At 41.6% G+C, this 17,500-nt stretch overlaps 2 protein-coding genes across 2 annotated transcripts in view; one reads left to right on the top strand and one right to left on the bottom strand.

Moving 5' to 3' along the window:
• The window catches only part of LOC136178997 (tripartite motif-containing protein 16-like), a 2,253-nt gene extending 1,677 nt beyond the window's left edge, over positions 1-576 (bottom strand). Inside the window, exon 1 of the mRNA XM_065953588.1 lies at positions 1-576. This exon is cut by the window's left edge and continues 1,677 nt beyond it. Within this exon, the coding sequence (XP_065809660.1) occupies positions 1-576 (576 nt within the window).
• A 4,278-nt stretch (positions 577-4,854) lies between these two features.
• Positions 4,855-16,983, top strand: LOC136178855 (presequence protease, mitochondrial-like). Its single transcript, XM_065953283.1, has 23 exons — positions 4,855-4,967; positions 5,822-5,918; positions 6,880-7,040; positions 7,371-7,497; positions 7,668-7,756; positions 7,996-8,124; positions 8,801-8,914; positions 9,107-9,203; positions 9,671-9,805; positions 10,067-10,205; positions 10,964-11,080; positions 11,200-11,329; positions 11,506-11,626; positions 12,529-12,605; positions 12,717-12,882; positions 13,142-13,242; positions 13,618-13,738; positions 13,831-13,881; positions 14,625-14,737; positions 14,894-15,016; positions 16,187-16,332; positions 16,650-16,752; positions 16,890-16,983. Exons 1-23 carry the CDS (start codon positions 4,867-4,869, stop codon positions 16,981-16,983), a joined length of 2,652 nt encoding a protein of 883 aa, XP_065809355.1. The 5' UTR covers positions 4,855-4,866.
• Positions 16,984-17,500: the final 517 nt, after the last annotated feature.

The raw sequence follows: 17,500 nt of genomic DNA, 5'->3' as shown, positions 1-17,500 counted from the left end.
TTCTGCTGCAGCTGAGACTGTGTCGTGACCTTTGTGTTCGTCCACAGAGCAGAGATAACAGATAGACTGCTGATCAGTACGACAGAACATCTTCATCACCTCATCATGACGAGAGCAGACGTTCTCCTGGAGCTTCTTGGAGGGCTCCACCAGCTTGTGTTTCTTTAATGGAGGTGCTTCAAAATGAGGCTGAAGATGTTTCTCACAGTAAGAGGCTAGACACTGCAGACAGGACTTACAGGCTTTCAGTTTCCTCCCGGTGCAGACATCACAGGCCACATCTTCAGATCCAGCATAGCAGTGATCAGCAGGAGCAGCTTGGAGTCCAGTCTTCTTCAGCTCCTCCACTAAATCTGCCAACATGGTGTTTTTCACCAGAACAGGCCTTGGTGTGAAAGTCTTCCTACACTGAGGGCAGCTGTAGATTGTCTTTTCATCCTCTTTATCCCAGTGGCTTTTAATACAGTTCATACAGTAACTGTGTCCACAGGGAACAGTCACCGGATCCTTCAGGAGATCCAGACAGATGGAACAAGAGAAGGCCTCCCGGTCTAGTTGAACTCCTTTCTGCGCCATTTCTCCTCTCGGTAACGACGACTGTCTGAGTTTCACTTCTTAGAAATCAAACTAGTTTAACCTCTCATCTAAACAGCATGTGTTTGTTCAGTGTCTGCTCTTGCACCGTCCCACATGTTGGTTACACCCATCCTCAAACTGTAGATCTAAAGGGGAGGGAACAAGAAAATAAACGTCAGAGTGGAGCTGGCTGAGTCTGAGAGCAGGAAGAAGAGGGAGGGGTTAACAAGCTCTGAGTCACGTTTCATTACTCTGACAGGGCAGATTCTCAACATGAATACATAACCTCTCTCTGTTGCATGGAAGAAAACTCTATAAGCAAGCATGTAAAAAACTCTAGTCACACATTTCTTAACATGTAAAAAGAAGTGAATAAAACACAGAGAATAACTGAACATGTTTTACAACTACTGTCAGAACAGAGCTACCTGTGAGCACCAGCATTACAAGCTGTGAAAATCTGAGACACCACAGGGAGGGGTCAGAGTTCCACTGAACTTCACCACCATTGGAAGAGGTGTTTTCACATACTGGTGGTTCACATACTGGATTAAATACACTGACCTGACCTTTATTCCTTGTTTTTGTCTATCAGCTGGTCAAACTGATGATTGAAGCAGATCATTGATATTGTCTTTAAACATACTTCACCTCAGATTGAAGTCATAATCCTGTTTCAAATACAAACCGACTGATTCCTACTTTTGCCTTAACTTAAAAAGCCTCCCCTTAAAACAGTCGGTTTGATTACAAGTAATGGAAGAATTTGGATATGTAGTAGAAGTAGTACACCGACAAAAAATACCTCAGTGTCCTTTTGTCGCTGCTCATTTGCTGATCCACGCTGCACGGGGCTGGGGAGCTCACTTGTTGGTTACACCTATCTTGCACTCGTATATTAGTGAAGGAGAGGGAACCAGGAAATGTGTGCACAGAGTGGAGTTGAGCAATAGGGAGAGGTTACCATGCTGCCCTCACTCGTGATGAATTCTCTTAAAGGGACAGTGTGAGTTTGTCAGTCTGAGTTTTATCATACAGTGAAGATTAAAAGACAACATTGAACAACCACATGATGTTTTTAAATAACTTACAGCTCACAATAGTTGAAGCAAACATTGAAAAGCTTCATGTTTGGTTTCCTCTGAAATCTACAGTTTCATAGAGCTGTTTTGTATAACTGAAAAAAGATTTACTGTGCTTTAAAGGAGAAGACAACACAGACAGTGTACAAACAAACAACAACATACAGATTCATAAAAGACGTAATGCTGCAATAGAGAGGTTAGACTTTGGAGAATTCATACAAAAGTACAATAAAATAGTACGCAGAATTTTAAATTTGTGTTTCATCTGTGTATGTTTTACCAAGTGTTGTAGTCAAGACCACACAAACTGAGACCAAGACAAACCTGAAATCAGAATGCTCAGAGACCGAGACAAGACCAAGACCAAGGCAGGGCGAGACCAAGACCATAAATATAAATAAAACAATCATCATCTTGTGTGCAGGGGGCGTGTCACTCACTTAAACTGTAACACCCAGAAGGTTTCAGCAGTAACCGGGGGATATAAATCAAATCATGAATTGAAGTTTATTTAATTCTTTTAAAAAGGGGCGTTTACCTTCTTATCACAGTAATGACGTGGAAAAATATCCCATCAGTGGTAGTCTTGATTGGTAATGCTTTAAAATCCGAGACCGAGATGAGGCCGAGTAAAAATGCTTTAGATTACGAGACGAGGCCGAGACCTTTAAAAGATCCAGACTGATTTTGAGTACTGCATCTCTACAGTTTACCCACCTTCACTTCTTTATCAGGCACAAGTAAGTAGGCTCAGGACTGGTGAAATCAAACTTTGTAGTTATGTTTCAACAGTGAATAAAATATACAAAGCATTCATTATCAGGTAAATTCATATTCTGACTGAGGCTGGTTAAGTGTCCCTTCTCATGTCAGTGGTTACACTAATGTGGGAAGGCAGCTTGAGGTGAGCACCTGCAATACCGGGCTGTCAAAATCTGAGAAACCACAGGGAGGCGTCAGAGTGCCACTGAACTTCACCACCTTAAGGAAATGTGTCAATACACCTTTTTAAATGTGATCTTTGAATAAATGGTTTAGATGTTTGAATTTCGACCCAATAATAGTTAGTGAAGACTGGTTTAATCAAACTTTGTAGTAATGATGCAACAGTGCATACAAATATCTCAACTAGAGACGTTTGGATTTTTGACTGATATACTCCGCAGTCATTATCAGGTTATTTATTAAGTCTGGCCGAGGCTCGTTAGTGGAAACTGCAAAAAGGCTGTTCTTTTTTAAGTGCAATAGAGCAACACTTAACAGTCCAATAAGGAGAAAGGTATTGGCTGAAACAGTGGATACTTTTATGAATGAGATACATTTCTAATGTGCAGCTATAAGTCCAACCTTTTAGAAGACTAACATCCCACCAATAAACGATCAATTGTTTCGATCCAATCAGTAAAAGTCTTTAAAACAAGACATCTTCTGTCATTTTACTCTCCACTGAAAGTCTGATTCAAAAGATAGGTCTTACATTGTTTTAAATTTTATTATTCATAGACTTTGTTACTTTGTTTTTCAGATGCGGTGTCTTCCACATATCAGGAGCATAAAAACATATTCTTCATCACTTTTTTTTTTCTGATAATATTTCCTGCAGCCTTCAGCCTCTGTGGTTTCTGAATAGTATTGTGTTATGATGTTTTTAGATTATGATAATTCATGTTTTAAGATACCTCATTGTACATATTTCTATCAATTGGGTAGATGGTTAGCGATACAGCACAGATAAGAGAACAAAAGTCATCACTAGCACTGACAGCCTTCATGAATTAAAGGTCACATATTCTCCTCCTCTTCAACCTGTTTAAATAAGTCTCAGCGCTCCACAAAACATGTCTGTGAAGTTTCTTGTTCTAAATCCACTCTGATCCTGTATTTGATCATGCCTATAAACCACTCTATTTCAGCCCTGCTCAGAACAGGCTGTGTGTGTACGTGCGAGGGTGAAAGGTTAACAGAATGCCTGAGATCCATGTCTGCTGTGGTGCAAGGAAAACGAGAGGGACTGGTCAGAGGAATGTCCTACGTCCACATATGATATTGAAATCAAGAAATTTGGCTTTACTGGTTTCGTCAAAGTACCGTAGTATGCGAGTGCAGTGAAGAAAAGTATAATCAGCTTTCTGTAGAAACATGGAAAAAAAAACATAGATGTTAACACATTGTCCCCTAATGACTTACAGAACTCAGCAGAGTCTCCAGGAGTCCAGTTAAACCCCTGTCCAGCATGTAGAGGCTGGACAGAGAGGCGTCAGATTTCCACTGAACTTCACCACCATTGGAAGAGGTGTTTTCACATACTGGTGGTTCACATACTGGATTAAATACATTGACCTGACCTTTATTCCTTGTTTTTGTCTATCAGATGGTCAAACTGATGATTGAAGCAGATCATTGATGTTGTCTTTAGACGTACTTCGCCTCAGATTGAAGTCATAATCCTGTTTCAAATACAAACCTACTGATTCCTACTGCTGCTTTAATTTACAAAGCCTTGCCTTGCAACAGTCGGTTTGATTACAAGTAATGATAGAATTGCACAACCAGTGCAGTGTTGAAAAATGAAGCCAATGTGGAAGTGCAAAATCCTGCAGTTCATCGAGTGTCCACTAGAGGCTGGCTCCAGGAACACCGGAATTCACATTCACACAACACATGCAAATAAAAAACTGTTTTTACAGCATGAATAAATATGTTAACAGCCTGGATTAGTTGTTGTCCACATGGGCACACACTGTACGGAGAGTGTATTTTTCTACAACAAATCCGATTTGAGGAACGATACGTGTTAACCATATTTAGCCAAGTAGCTGACATGATTGACAGGTGGGCGCGATGTGTACGAGGCTTAAAACCCGCCTCAGCTCCAGCTCTCAGTCTAGAAAGTTAGACTGAGACAGGATTTCCAGCATGGTGGCTGCTGCTGATGAGCCTCAGGAGCCCCTGCTGTAACAGATGGGTGACATCACTCAGGCTTCATCCATTAATATTTACAGTTTATGTTTCATACACATAATCCTCCTACAGTTAAATAAAAAGCTAATTAGTTAGCTTATCTTTTAATAGTTTTACCGGTCAGTTTTAGAAGAGAAAATGACTTTCAGATGATTGTTTCTTAATTCTTGGCTTGCTGATGAGCTTTATGTCTGACATGTTTTTTTGTTGTTGCCTCCCTTCGTAAACAGCCAGTGACTACACCATGTATCCGTTCTCAACCCAAAATGGAAAAGACTTCCAGAATCTTCTCTCGGTCTATCTGGATGCAGCTTTCTTCCCGTGTTTACGAGAGCAGGATTTCTGGTGAGTGGTGACTGCTGCTTCTCATATTTGTTTCATGTTTGTATTTATTTGACTTGATAGCATTGTAGCAAAAGTCAACTTTTAAATATTCAGTGAAGATTTTGTCTTTATAGTCAGCTGTTAACTCTGTTAGTTGGACTGTTTGTCCTGAGGCTGGCTTCACACTAGGGGAGTTTAGGCCTGATTTTGGGCCTTTTATTTGTCCAAATAATCCTCAAGTGTGTGGTGTCAATACGATTATTTTACAGCTCCTGATCGAGTCAGAGCCTCCCCGATCTGGAATCCTAAATACAAAAACATGTTTGATATTTACCATTCCAGATCGGGCTGCCTCCGACTGAATACCTGCAGTAGCCAAAAAGAGAGCGAAGAGAGCATCACTTTTACAGCTCACAAACATGCCAGTGAACACAAACATAACTGTGCCCTGAGCCAAGAGGAATATAGAAAAAGAAGAGCAGCTTGAGTAACAACATGAGTGGCTTTTTAATGTCTCGACTGTCTTCCATATTTGTTTTTCTTCTGAAGTCACGTTTGATCACACGAGTTTCTGTGAGATCTCGTGTCTGTGGGATCACCACTGTGAACTCGTTTCTACAAACTGCAGGTGTGTGGTCTCACAGTCGGGTCAAATCGTCTAGTGTGTGCAGTCGGAGGATTATAATGTTTAGAATCATTTAGCTGTCCTTATGTCTTTGGTCTCCCACGTTTTTTAAATAGGTTAAGATCTGAATATTGTCGAGTGTGTAGCCAGCCTAAAAGAGTCCAAGACCTTTCTGATTTCACTTGTTTGAAACAGTCGCTGATGAAATCTGCTCTTCACTAGTTCATTTCTGTTTGTGTTGATTTTGCAGGCAGGAGGGCTGGAGGCTGGAGAATGAAAACCCAACAGATCCCAACTCCCCTCTGGTCTTTAAAGGAGTGGTTATCAATGAAATGAAAGGGGCGTTTGTAAGTCTACACTTTCTGAATCATAGTTTTATATGTAGATACAATATAGTGAAGTTTAAGTGTTCTTTTAAGGAGCTTCAGATATCTTATATTTCATGTTACTTAAAAGCACCTCATGGATTAAGTTTGAGAGTGAAGTGGTTCGTGGTAACTCCAAGTGTTTTTTTTCTTGCTTTTATATTTATACTCACTTTAATGAGTATACTCAAATTTAAATATGTTATGACATCATGGAACAAAGTTAAAATTATGCCTGCTCACGGTTTAGTAGTTGGCAAAAAAACAAAACAACTCAGGCCCTGCTGTGTCCATCTAGCGTTTTCTTTTTTTCAGGCAGAAAAGAGCTGGCTGTGCGCTGAGAATAAAAGCGCTGCACGTCAGTCCTGTCTCTATGACAACAGTCTGTTGACAACAGCTCCTGTATGACCGACGCTGTTCCGTTGCTTTTCTCTGTTTGATTTTTATCTGTCACTTTGAGCATCAAACGGAGGATGCTTGACCTCCAAATGTTTCCTGGATGATGAGCTCAATAATAATGACATCCCCGCTCTCACGGCTCCGATCAGACACAGAGCAAGGACCCGACTGATGTACTTTATGATCGGCTGGTTGAAAGAAAAGTGCCGGTGACGTCAACAGCGGCCTCATAAAAAGTTGAAAGATTTTTAGTTTGAAGCGCTCGGAGCGGCCGCACAAATTAGGCAGAGCGCTCGGAAGAAAGGCGCTGGACGCTGCGCTTTGCTGCTGCTGCAAACGCTCTCTCCTCATTGGAAACAATAGAACAAAGACACTCAGAAAAAGCTAACAAAATCTATAAAATGCTAGGCGGACATGGGGCCTAATGCAACAGCAGTGAAACAAGTTCCAGATATGAGATGAACAGGTGACATCAGATAAATGGTTTTGAAATAAGAGTGTGTCAGTGACTGTTTAACGTTTGATTGTGTGTTTTTTATTTTAGTCCGACAACGAGCGCGTGTACGCCCAGCACCTCCAGAACAAGCTGTATCCAGACCACACGTACTCTGTGGTGTCAGGAGGAGAGCCTCTAGCCATCCCTGACCTTACCTGGGAACAGCTCAAGCAGTTCCACGCCACGCATTACCACCCCAGCAACGCCAGGTACATGGACACACACACGTGTACACTGTGAGCCTAGAAGGGACAGGAAACTGTAAAGTGCTGTGAAGAAATGAGATGAGAGCAGGTGTTAGCCAGCAGAATCCTTTCTTTGTTACATTTAATAATCTCCTGCAGCAGAACGATGCAGGCTCACATTGACACAGTAGATATGAAACACAGGAAACTTTAATAATTTGATGGTAACTGATGCTAGTTTGTCTTTTTCATGCTTTATCGATCTTATTTATTTCAGAATGATCATAATTCCTTAAAAATAATTTAAAATTGCTCAGAAAACACCCCTGAGAGTGTCCTCCATGTGCTCCTCAGGTTCTTCACGTATGGAGATTTGCCTTTGGAGCAGCATCTGAAGCAGATCGAAGAGGAAGCTCTGTCCAAGTTTGAACGCATCAACCCGAACACAGAGGTCCCCCCCCAGCCACACTGGAGCAGCCCTGTGAGTGTCATAATCCAGACCAGCATCTGTAACTTCTACTGATCAATAGATCTTAAAAACTACACCAACAATCTCAACAGCTGTTTATTATTGCATGCTTTTATATTAACACACTGAAATGCATTGATTAGTCGTTTTGATGTCGTCGTGAATCTCAATGGTTTCCCCAGAGAGAGGACCATGTGACCTGCAGCCCTGACGCTCTGGCTCCGGATCCGGCCCGGCAGAACACGCTGTGTGTGAGCTACCTGCTGGGAGAGTAAGACCGAAAATCATTTCTTTTTATTTTGCATTAAGATGGGAGAAGCCATAAAAAGAGCCTCCATCCTCCTCTTTATTCACTACATCTTGGTTGTCATGTCGACGGCTTTTTAAAGACTGAGAGCTTTACAGTACAGAAAGCATTCACTCAACAATTCTCTTCATTCAAAGTGAAGTTTTTAGCGAGTCCTATTGTTCAGAAATATTTAAAATCTCTTTGTTTTTTTCCCCGCGCAGCATCACTGACACATTTGAAGGATTCACCCTCAGCCTGCTGTCGTCTCTCATGATCTCTGGACCCAACTCTCCCTTCTACAAAGCTCTCATCGAACCCAATATAGGAACTGACTTCTCCTCTGTTGTAGGGTGAGTACGCAGGACGCAAAGTAACAAACTCTCACAAATAAAATGATCAGCAAGCTCAGAGGTTATTTAGAGCGACGGCTGGAGAAGCAGCGAGGACAGAAGTTTGGTTTAATGTGGAGGACTTCTCTGATCCAGAGGCTCAACGACGGTCCAGAACCATTTGATCTGTCAGTGCTGAGACAGCCGATGGAGACGACAGAGAGGGGCAGGAGAGGATGGGGATGATGCCCCCTGGAGGATTTGAATGTTATGGCTCTAATGTTTTAAAATAAACATCCTCATTTTGGCACGTTTGTAAATATTTTACAGCCAGCCGCTAAGATTTCAGTTATTGTCAATCCATGCAATTCTCTAAACACCAGATAAGCCAATAGAAGAATGTAATTGCAGTAGCTGGGTTCAACCTGTAGAGGGCCGTAGCTATGCATATTTCTAACACAAAATGTGGAATTTAAATTTAGATACTTTGTACTCTGGGGGTTTAGTTACTCTTTAAAGACAGGTTTTCATCTATATGATTTTGCTAAGCTACTTAGATGACAACTTTCTTTTAGAAATGTCTATTAAAAGATAATTTAACATTTTAGTATATTGCTGCTGAGCTGTGATGCTCTGCCTCATGTGCTGCAGACAGCGCTCAGAGTACTGCATTGTTCTGAAATGTTGTGTTCTGCAGATATGACGGCAGCACCAAAGAGGCGTCGTTCAGTATAGGACTGCAGGGAATGGCCGAGGAGGACACCGAGAGAGTGAAGCAAATCATCAGCCAAACCATCAACGACATCATCGAGTAAGTCCCACGCTCCCTTTTGTATTTAAGACTTTAATATATGTTTACAAACCTGCTCTCTCTAAGTGTCAGCTTGTTTTGATAAAGCCATAAACTGTAAGGTCTACTTGCACATGAAGGATGATGAGTTGCTTGGTTACATGAAATTGAAACGGCACATAAGATAAAATGAGTCCTCGTCATCATCGACAGGAGCGGCTTTGAGGAGGAAAGAATCGACGCTCTCCTGCATAAGATCGAGATCCAGATGAAGCACCAGTCCACAAACTTCGGCCTGTCTCTGGCCTCGGTGAGTTCACAAACACAAGGACACTGCATGTATTTATAAACCTCTATGTGTGAGATATGTCAGGAAGAATGATGATGTTAGTTATGTTGTCTCTGCTGAAATCTTGTGTTTCTACCACTATATACTCTGTGTATTTCTATACAAATACAGAATGTTTTAAACATGTCTAAACGTATGAGATGAGCTTGTTTTCACAGCAGTTTATTTGCTGATTTCTTCCTTTTTTTGATGAGTTGCAGTAAACTCAATAATCACAGAGAGTATAATATTTAAAGGGATTACACATGTGTATGAGAAGTAAAGTTTTAATCACTATACATCAATGTAAGAGTCAAACAGGACACTTAGATTAGCTTTATTGTGTCAGTAATGTTATAATCGCTTTGTGGATTCTGCTGCATGTTTCACATGTCGGTTTCATTATTCATGGCTGTTTGTGTATGTATATACCTTTTTGTTTTTTCTAGTACATTGCGTCATCGTGGAACCACGACGGCGACCCGGTGGAGCTGCTGCAGATCAACGACAGCGTTGCCAAGTTCAAACAGACCCTGAAGGAAAACCCTCGCTTCCTCCAGGACAAAGTCAAGCACTACTTTAAGGTGTGTGACACTGGGAAAGTACTTTTCTTCAAAACATCCAGAAATATGTGAAAAAAAGGTTTAAAAAAAATACAAGAATAAACCTTTTACAAGCCTCACTAATGTTCTCTGTAGGGGGAAATACTCGGTCTGCTCTTAAGGTCAACCTCAGCAGCCCTGGAGTGTTTTAAGATCATGACAAAAAAACATGAACTTTGAAGGTTTTCTGTATCATTTGTGTTTTTTCTCTTCCTCTTCAAATCCCCATTACCCCCCCTACAGGAGAACACACACAGACTGACCCTGTCCATGAGTCCGGATGAGGTCTACTTGGAGAAACAGGCCAAAGCCGAGGAGGAGAAGCTCCAGAAAAAGATCCATGCTCTGTCAGACAGCGACAAAAAAGACATCTATGAAAAAGGTACAAATGATTGAAACTGCTCCACGGAGGAAATCTGTGTTTCTCTGCTTCTGTTAAAACACTTTCTGAGCTTGACTCTGTGAAATCACACAGAATTGTCTGAAGCAAACAGGCTTTTATTGGCTGCTTGATTGATTTGATTGAAGCCCCAAAAAATCCAATAAACCATCAGATTAACACAATAACTGGGAAAAAAACATCAAGCGCTGCAATGTGACTGTATACAGAATATATTCATGTTGACCTGTTCTAGATCCCTCATTTAGTCATATAGTGTTACAATGCTGCATGTTCAAACTAAACACAGGCAGAGTTATAGAGCATGAGGTAAACATATGTTGGAGTAATCCCAGGATGAGTCAGCAGAGGGCGCTAAACGGCTTGAGGTGTTTTTATTGACACCAGTATCAGATAAATAAGATGTTTTTTGAGCTGCAAATCATTCAAAGCTGCTCTATAAGTTTTCAAAGACAGACAAAAGTGTCACTGAATTGAGTGTCATTTGCCAGTTTTAGTCCGAGGGGGTGAGGAGTTGCCTTAAATATTAAAAACCGTCTTTGAGGGGACTTGTTAGAAACATTAAAGTACAGAGATTTACTGATGGAAAACCATAAAAGAACATTTCACCTGCATTCACTTTTCTGTTTATGACCCAACCAGTAAAACTTGTTGAAACATTTCAGAAGAATTTGATTGAGGCACTTCTGATTTAACTGTCTGTTTCATATTCATGTTCTTCTTCTTCTTCTTGGGAAAAGGTCTGGAGCTGCTGGCTGCTCAGAGCAAAACGCAGGACGCCTCCTGTTTGCCGGCGCTGAAAGTGTCTGACATTGAGCCCACGATCCCTGTTACTCCTGTTCAGATCAGCACAGCAGGTACGGCCCAGTGTCCGCTCTACACAAGTTTATAAAACATTATACACAACAAGGAAGAATCATCTCAGAGTGTTGTGGTTAAAACCCCTTAAAATGTTTCCTCTCCTTGTCTCCTTCAGTCGGCGTACCGGTGCAGTACTGTGAGCAGCCCACCAACGGGCTAGTTTACTTCAGAGCCATGTGCAGTCTCAACACACTGCCGGAGGACCTCAGGCTCTATGTCCCGCTCTTCTGCAGCGTTGTCACCAAGTAAGTTCACCTGACAGTCGATTGGACCAGAGCAAGATTTCAAAATGTGTCACCTGGTATATGAAAAGTTTGAAGATATTATGCTTTATTGATCTTTTCTGTATTTGTGTAAGGTTTGGACAGGTGGTGTTTGAAAGCATTTTAAAGATTGCATGTGTGTCTGTTTGTTAAATCAGGATGGGCTGTGGAGGTCTGGACTACAGACAACAGTCCCAGCAGATGGAGCTGAGGACTGGGGGCATGTCTGTCTCCACCCAGGTCGTCCCTGACTCCACCCAGCTGGACATGTACGAGCAGGTCAGTACCAGCTTACTGTGTTTGAAAAGTCTTACAAATATATGGATAGAAGTAATGTTTGGACAGAGACATTTCTGGACAAGAATACTTTAGATGATGTAGGGAGTGAGTCTGAGCCTGAAGGCAAAGCTCTCCATTTACCGGTCACCTATGATCATGAGCTATGGGTAGTGACCGAAATAATAAGATGGTGGATACAAGCGGCTGAAATGAGTTTCCTCCAGAGGTCGGCTGGGCTCAGTCTTAGAGAGAGGGCGAGGAGCTCAGACATTCTGGTAGAGCTCAGAGTAGAGCCGTTTCTCCCTCAAATCTAAAGGAGCCAGTCGAGGTGGTTCGGCCATCTGATTAGGATGCCACCTGGACGCCTCCCTTTGAGGTCTTCTGAGCACGCCCCAACTGGGAGGAGACCCCGGGGTAGACCCAGAGTTTACTGGAGGGATTACTGTGTATATCCCCACTGGCCTGGGAACACGTCAGAATCCCTCAGGAGGAACTGGGGAGAGAGAAGTCTGGGTTGAATTACTACTGCTGCCACAGAGACCTGACCTTTGATAAGTGGAAGAAAATGGATGAATGGAGTAATGAAGTATGCTGCTCCATGTCAGGTTCCTTCATATATGACATCACATGTAATTTAGTAACTTTATTCTATATTAATTAAATGTTTGTTCTTTATTATGATGATTCTTGTGCATTGTGGAAACCCATCTTCTTTCTGCTGCGTCGTCTTCAAAAATCAAATGTCTCCTCAAAGCTGCAGAAATTGAAACTGAGTGATCGTGTGTTACATAAACAGAGGTTGTGATTTATCTTGGTTCAGTGTTTAACTGCTGCTGGTTACATTACATCGGTATAAAACAGGTAATCAAAGAAGAGTCTTGTCTCTGTGTTCTCTGTTCCAGGGTGTCCTCCTGTCCTCCTCCTGCCTGGAGAGAAACCTTCCTCACATGTTTCATCTGTGGAGCGACATATTCAACAAGTACGTCCTCCATCACTTCTTATAAACTGAGAGAAAATGTGTCCTGAAATTCGAGGAGGCTGAGAAGACAGCTCGATATTTATCTTCTTTTTTTTTTTTTTTCCACGACAGCCCCCACTTTGACGAGGTGGAGCGCCTGAGAGTGCTGGTGATGATGTCAGCACAGGAGTTAGCCAATGGGATCTCCTACTCGGGCCACATGTACGCCATGACACGTGCAGGCCGTCACCTGACTCCAGCAGGAGACCTGAATGAGACGCTTGGTGGGATGGAACAGGTATGCACCTGGAGTGTTGATCCTAAAAAACTAAAATGATAGTGTCTGACTCCTGCACGTCAGCTTTAAGAAGTGTTGTCATAGTGATTTAAAGCTTGAAGTAAATTACGCAGACGCAGATTCAAGACATACAGTATAGCATGATTTTTTTCTGACAAGCAGAGACAATTTCATTTGTTCCTACTTTGTGCAAGAGGTTTTTTGTTTTTCCATTCTCTCGCTTCATATTTTATCCATCTTTTATCAATGATTACTTCAGGTGAAGTTTATGAAGAGGGTCGCTGAGTTGTCCGACCTCAGCCAAGTCATCCGAACGCTCGTCAGGATCAAGAAGCATCTTCTCAACCCGGACAACATGAGGTGAGATGTTACACCTGAGGAGAGGTTTTCTTTTGAAAGGTTTTGTTTTGGGGCTTTTTGGGCCTTTATTTTAGAGACAGGACAGTGGACAGAGTCAGAAATCAGAGAGAGAGAGAGAGAGAGAGAGAGAGAGAGAGAGAGTGGGGAAAGCAGGAAATGAGCCACAGGTCGTCCGCTTGGAGGACTACAGCCTCCACACATGGGGCGTCCACTAACCACTAGGCTATGGTCGCCTCCATGGTGATAGATTTTTGAATGATGAAGAGATAGTGACAGTATTCTGCAGTTAATGTTATTTTAATTACTGCAACATGGTTTCAATATAAAGGGTCTGTTTGTAACATGCTCGTCAATGTAAATGTTTGTCTCTTACAGGTGTGCGATCAACACTACTCCACAGAAAATGTCGGACACGGCAGCACAGCTGGAGAGCTTCATGAAGGACGTGGCTGACAACAGAAAGGAGCGCAAACCGGTCAGAAGTAACATTATTGAGGTAAACTATCAACAAACAAATCAAAACATGAAAGCAGGCAGAATAATTCTTAAAATTAGATTTTAATATTCTCTTGATTTTTTTTTCTAAAGAGGCCTCTCGACCCATCGGATGTCTCGGGGCTGAGCCGGAAACTCATCTCTGTAAGTTTTCAGGAACATCTTACATTTCTCTGTTTGTTTGCTCGCTATGTCAGTGGTTCTCAACTGGTGGGTAGGGGCCCATAAGTGGGTCACAGAGCTGTTTTCAGTGGGTCGTGACTGAGTTCCTAGGGGAAAAAAATGGTGTCAAAAAGTCTGTAAAGTTCTATGTTCTGTATCTTTGTTCTGTCACATCTTTTGAAACATCTTTCATTGAAAATAAACCTGATAGGTTGAACAATATCAGAAACTCTGGTCGCAGGAGGAGATGGTGGTGAGTCCTAAAGCTAAACCCATGAAGAACCAAAAGATGAAGAAAAGGCTGTCTTATAGAAACGCAAAAATACAGATTTTAAAGTCAAAAATCTTTGAAGAAGCAAAATAACACCAACACAAAACAGTTGAACCTTTGATTTCAATAGTTGTGAGATCACCTGTAATTTTATTTTGTCCTTTATTATGAGACATTCCTTCAAAACAAAGTCCTGTGCATGCATGAGATTATAAATATAACGCTTATTTGTTTTTTTTTAATACCTGAGTACAATATTCCACCAGTACCGCTCAGCTCTCTTTTAACCATAGTTTACATCTTATTGTATAATATAACTGTTTTGTTTGTATATATACTGGTGGGTTTAGTATTTGTATATGTTCTATATTTAACTACTTCTCTACAGGTGTGCTCCGACAGGTTTTTGTTGTACTTGTACAGTGACAGTAAAGATCATCTTCTCTGATTTCAGGAGCAAAACTTCCAGCCGTGTCAGATGAAAACGTTCTTCCAGCTTCCCTTCCCTGTTCACTTTATCAGCGAGAGTATTCGTACGGTACCCTTCTCCCACCACGACTACGCCAGGTAACCACACCTGTACCTGGCAGGGATGAGTGACAGCACTTCCTTTAAAAGTCTGATTTACACGGACAGTTCTTTGTTGTCTCCTTTTTTCTATGTGTAACTTTTAGTTCATCTAAAAGGTAATAAAAACTTTTTGTTTCCTTTTTTCTCTTAAAGTTTGTGCATCTTGGCGAGGATGATGACGGCTAAGTTTCTGCATGGAGAAATCAGGGAGAAGGGAGGAGCCTACGGGGGCGGGGCCAGGATGGGAGGAGGTCTTTTCTCTTTTTACTCGTACAGGTGAGAGGCCGCGACACCACACTCAACAAAGTTTTAAAAAACATTGTGGAAATTGTAATGACGTTGAAATACAATAACAGTTCATTTTGTTGCCTTGGCTGAAACATTAATATTTTATATACACTCAGGCTTTCTCGAACCTTAGAAAACGATGTGCATTTTGGTTAATAGGTGTATTTAATGGAATCTAATACATACAAAATCTCCGTACTTATGAAGGAGTAGAGGTAGATTCTATTAAAGGGGGCAGGCTGGGTTGTCTTCAAGATATGAATTTTGTTAAAGGTCACATATTCTCCTCGTCTTCAACCAGTTTAAAAAAGTCTCAGAGCTCCCCAAAACATGTGTGTGAAGTTTCTTGTTCTAAATCCACTCTGATCCAGTATTTCATCATGTCTATGAACCCCTCTATTTCAGCCCTGCTCAGAACAGGCTGTTTCTGTGTCTGTACCTTTAAATATGTAAATGAGCTGTGTTTGACCACACCCCCTCTCTGGAAGTGCTCGGGTGTCTCAGGCTTTCTCGCTACCTGCTCTATTGTTTACGGTGAGAAGGCAGACTCAGAGGGCAGAACAAACACCTAGCTGTGGGAGTGTCACCCACCTGGGGGAGGGGCTACTGCCCTTTGTGATGTCATGAAGGGAAAATCTCTAAACGGCCTGTTTGAGTACACATTTTCTGAAAGTGTAGCAGGCAGAAGACGGAGAGGATGGACTTTTCTCATCATTGGGGGGTTTGTAGACGGACTAGAGACACATAGAAACATGGTGAAGAGGATTTAACAGAATATGTGACCTTTAAAATGTATTTTAAATCAAGTTTTGGAGAGACAAGCGAAAGAACCAAAGTTGCAGCAGCACTTATTTTGTTCTAATCGCATGAAATTTGAGTTGATTTGCTGAAAGACATTTGTTGCCAGCTTCTAAAATGTGACCTCTTCTTCCTCCCTTTGTCCAAAATGCTAAATATTTATCTTCCAAGAATATTCAGACGATCTGTCTGGAAAAAAAGAGACACAGAAGACTGAACAATTTACTAAGGGAAGCCATCATGGGGCATTTTTGGAAGCTGTAATAAAATATTCCAAATGACTTCTACGTTTAAAAAGAATCTTCTTTGAGTTGAACAGTGTGTCGTTGATTTTGTATTTCTTTCTCGTACTTCTCTAAGGGATCCAAACTCGGTGCAGACCTTGTCTGCGTTTCGTCGAGGTGTGGACTGGGCGAAGTCGGGACAGTTCACCCAGCAGGACATCGATGAAGCTAAACTGTCAGTGTTCTCGGCTGTAGACTCGCCTGTGGCCCCCGCGGACAAAGGTGAGGAACGACTGAGTGATCCCTCCAGCTGCTGTCAGGATGCCTCACCTGATCCTCCTCCAATCAGATCTCTGGAGCTTTAACATCTCAGTACATCACTGACAACTTCAACATTAGAAGTCTTTAATGGAGGTTAAAAGCTTTTAAAGGATTAATGAATAAAATGATGAGTAAAAAGTTGAATTATAAGCAAGTTCAGATATGAAGAGATCTTCATTAGTTTTATTAACTTAGTCTCCGTCTCTGTTGTAAAGCCGTCACTGTCTCCACTTTATCTCTTAGCCGTCTGGTTTGTTCACTCTGTGTTTGTGTTGCAGGAATGGGTCGCTTCCTCAGCGGAGTCACCGATGAGATGAAGCAGAATCACAGAGAAAGACTTTTTGCTGTCACTCACCAAAGTCTGGTGGAAGTGGCTGAAAGGTACAAACTTTATGTCCCCTTACATAACTCAGAAATGAAGAGAAGGAGAAGCTAAAAGAAAAAACAGACTGACAAACTGTTCCCGTTTATTCCCACATCAAGTGTTAACTCATGTCTTGTTTTCCCCCTCGCTGCAGATACCTCGGCGTCGGTCAGAGGACTTGTGGAGTTGCTATCTTGGGTCCAGAGAACGAGGCGATTAAAAAAGATCCCTCATGGATCGTAAAATAATCCAGTCTGTAGGTAACTTGTGATTTAAATACTCAACTGGACTTCTGGAGAATCACAGCTGCACGACTTCTTCTGTACTGAATGCTGAAAGTCTACGGTTAGGATTTTTTATTAAAGAGTCAAAAAGCTGAAGCGCACAATATCAAGAGGAGGACTGAGAGCTGCTGTCATGGTTCAGATACGTCTTCATTCTGTATATATTTAATGAAATATATGATCATGTTGGAATACACTATGTGAGTGAGCTCTTCTTTTTGGGATCATTGCAAAAGTATCATCAAGAGATATATCATTTATATAAACTTCAATCAGGTGTTTTTGTTTTTTTCTGCAGGATACAAATGACTTTCTTCCTCTGTGGTTTACTCTGGGAAACTCAGAGCAGAGGAAGAACATCAGAGCCATTCTGTCTAATTCAAACAACAAACTGAGTCATGTGCAAACACTCAGTCAGGTCATGTTGGTCTTTGTGGGGCGCAGGTAGTCTAGTGGTTTTTGTGCACGCCCCATGTATGGA

The sequence above is a fragment of the Labrus bergylta genome, chromosome 4 (assembly GCF_963930695.1).
Source record: "Labrus bergylta chromosome 4, fLabBer1.1, whole genome shotgun sequence".
In the NCBI taxonomy this organism is placed as follows: Eukaryota; Metazoa; Chordata; class Actinopteri; order Labriformes; family Labridae; genus Labrus; species Labrus bergylta.
Note: the sequence above shows the minus strand (reverse complement) of the source record. Positions and strands in the feature narration are given on the sequence as shown.

Excerpts from the sequence above, each read along its gene's own strand:
- LOC136178855 (XM_065953283.1), top strand. The coding sequence starts at position 4,867 with ATGTATCCGTTCTCAACCCAAAATGGAAAAGACTTCCAGAATCTTCTC. Across the intron at positions 13,739-13,830 it reads TCAGAAGTAACATTATTGAG|AGGCCTCTCGACCCATCGGA; the intron begins GTAAACTATCAA and ends TTTTTTCTAAAG. Across the intron at positions 15,017-16,186 it reads TTCTCTTTTTACTCGTACAG|GGATCCAAACTCGGTGCAGA; the intron begins GTGAGAGGCCGC and ends TACTTCTCTAAG.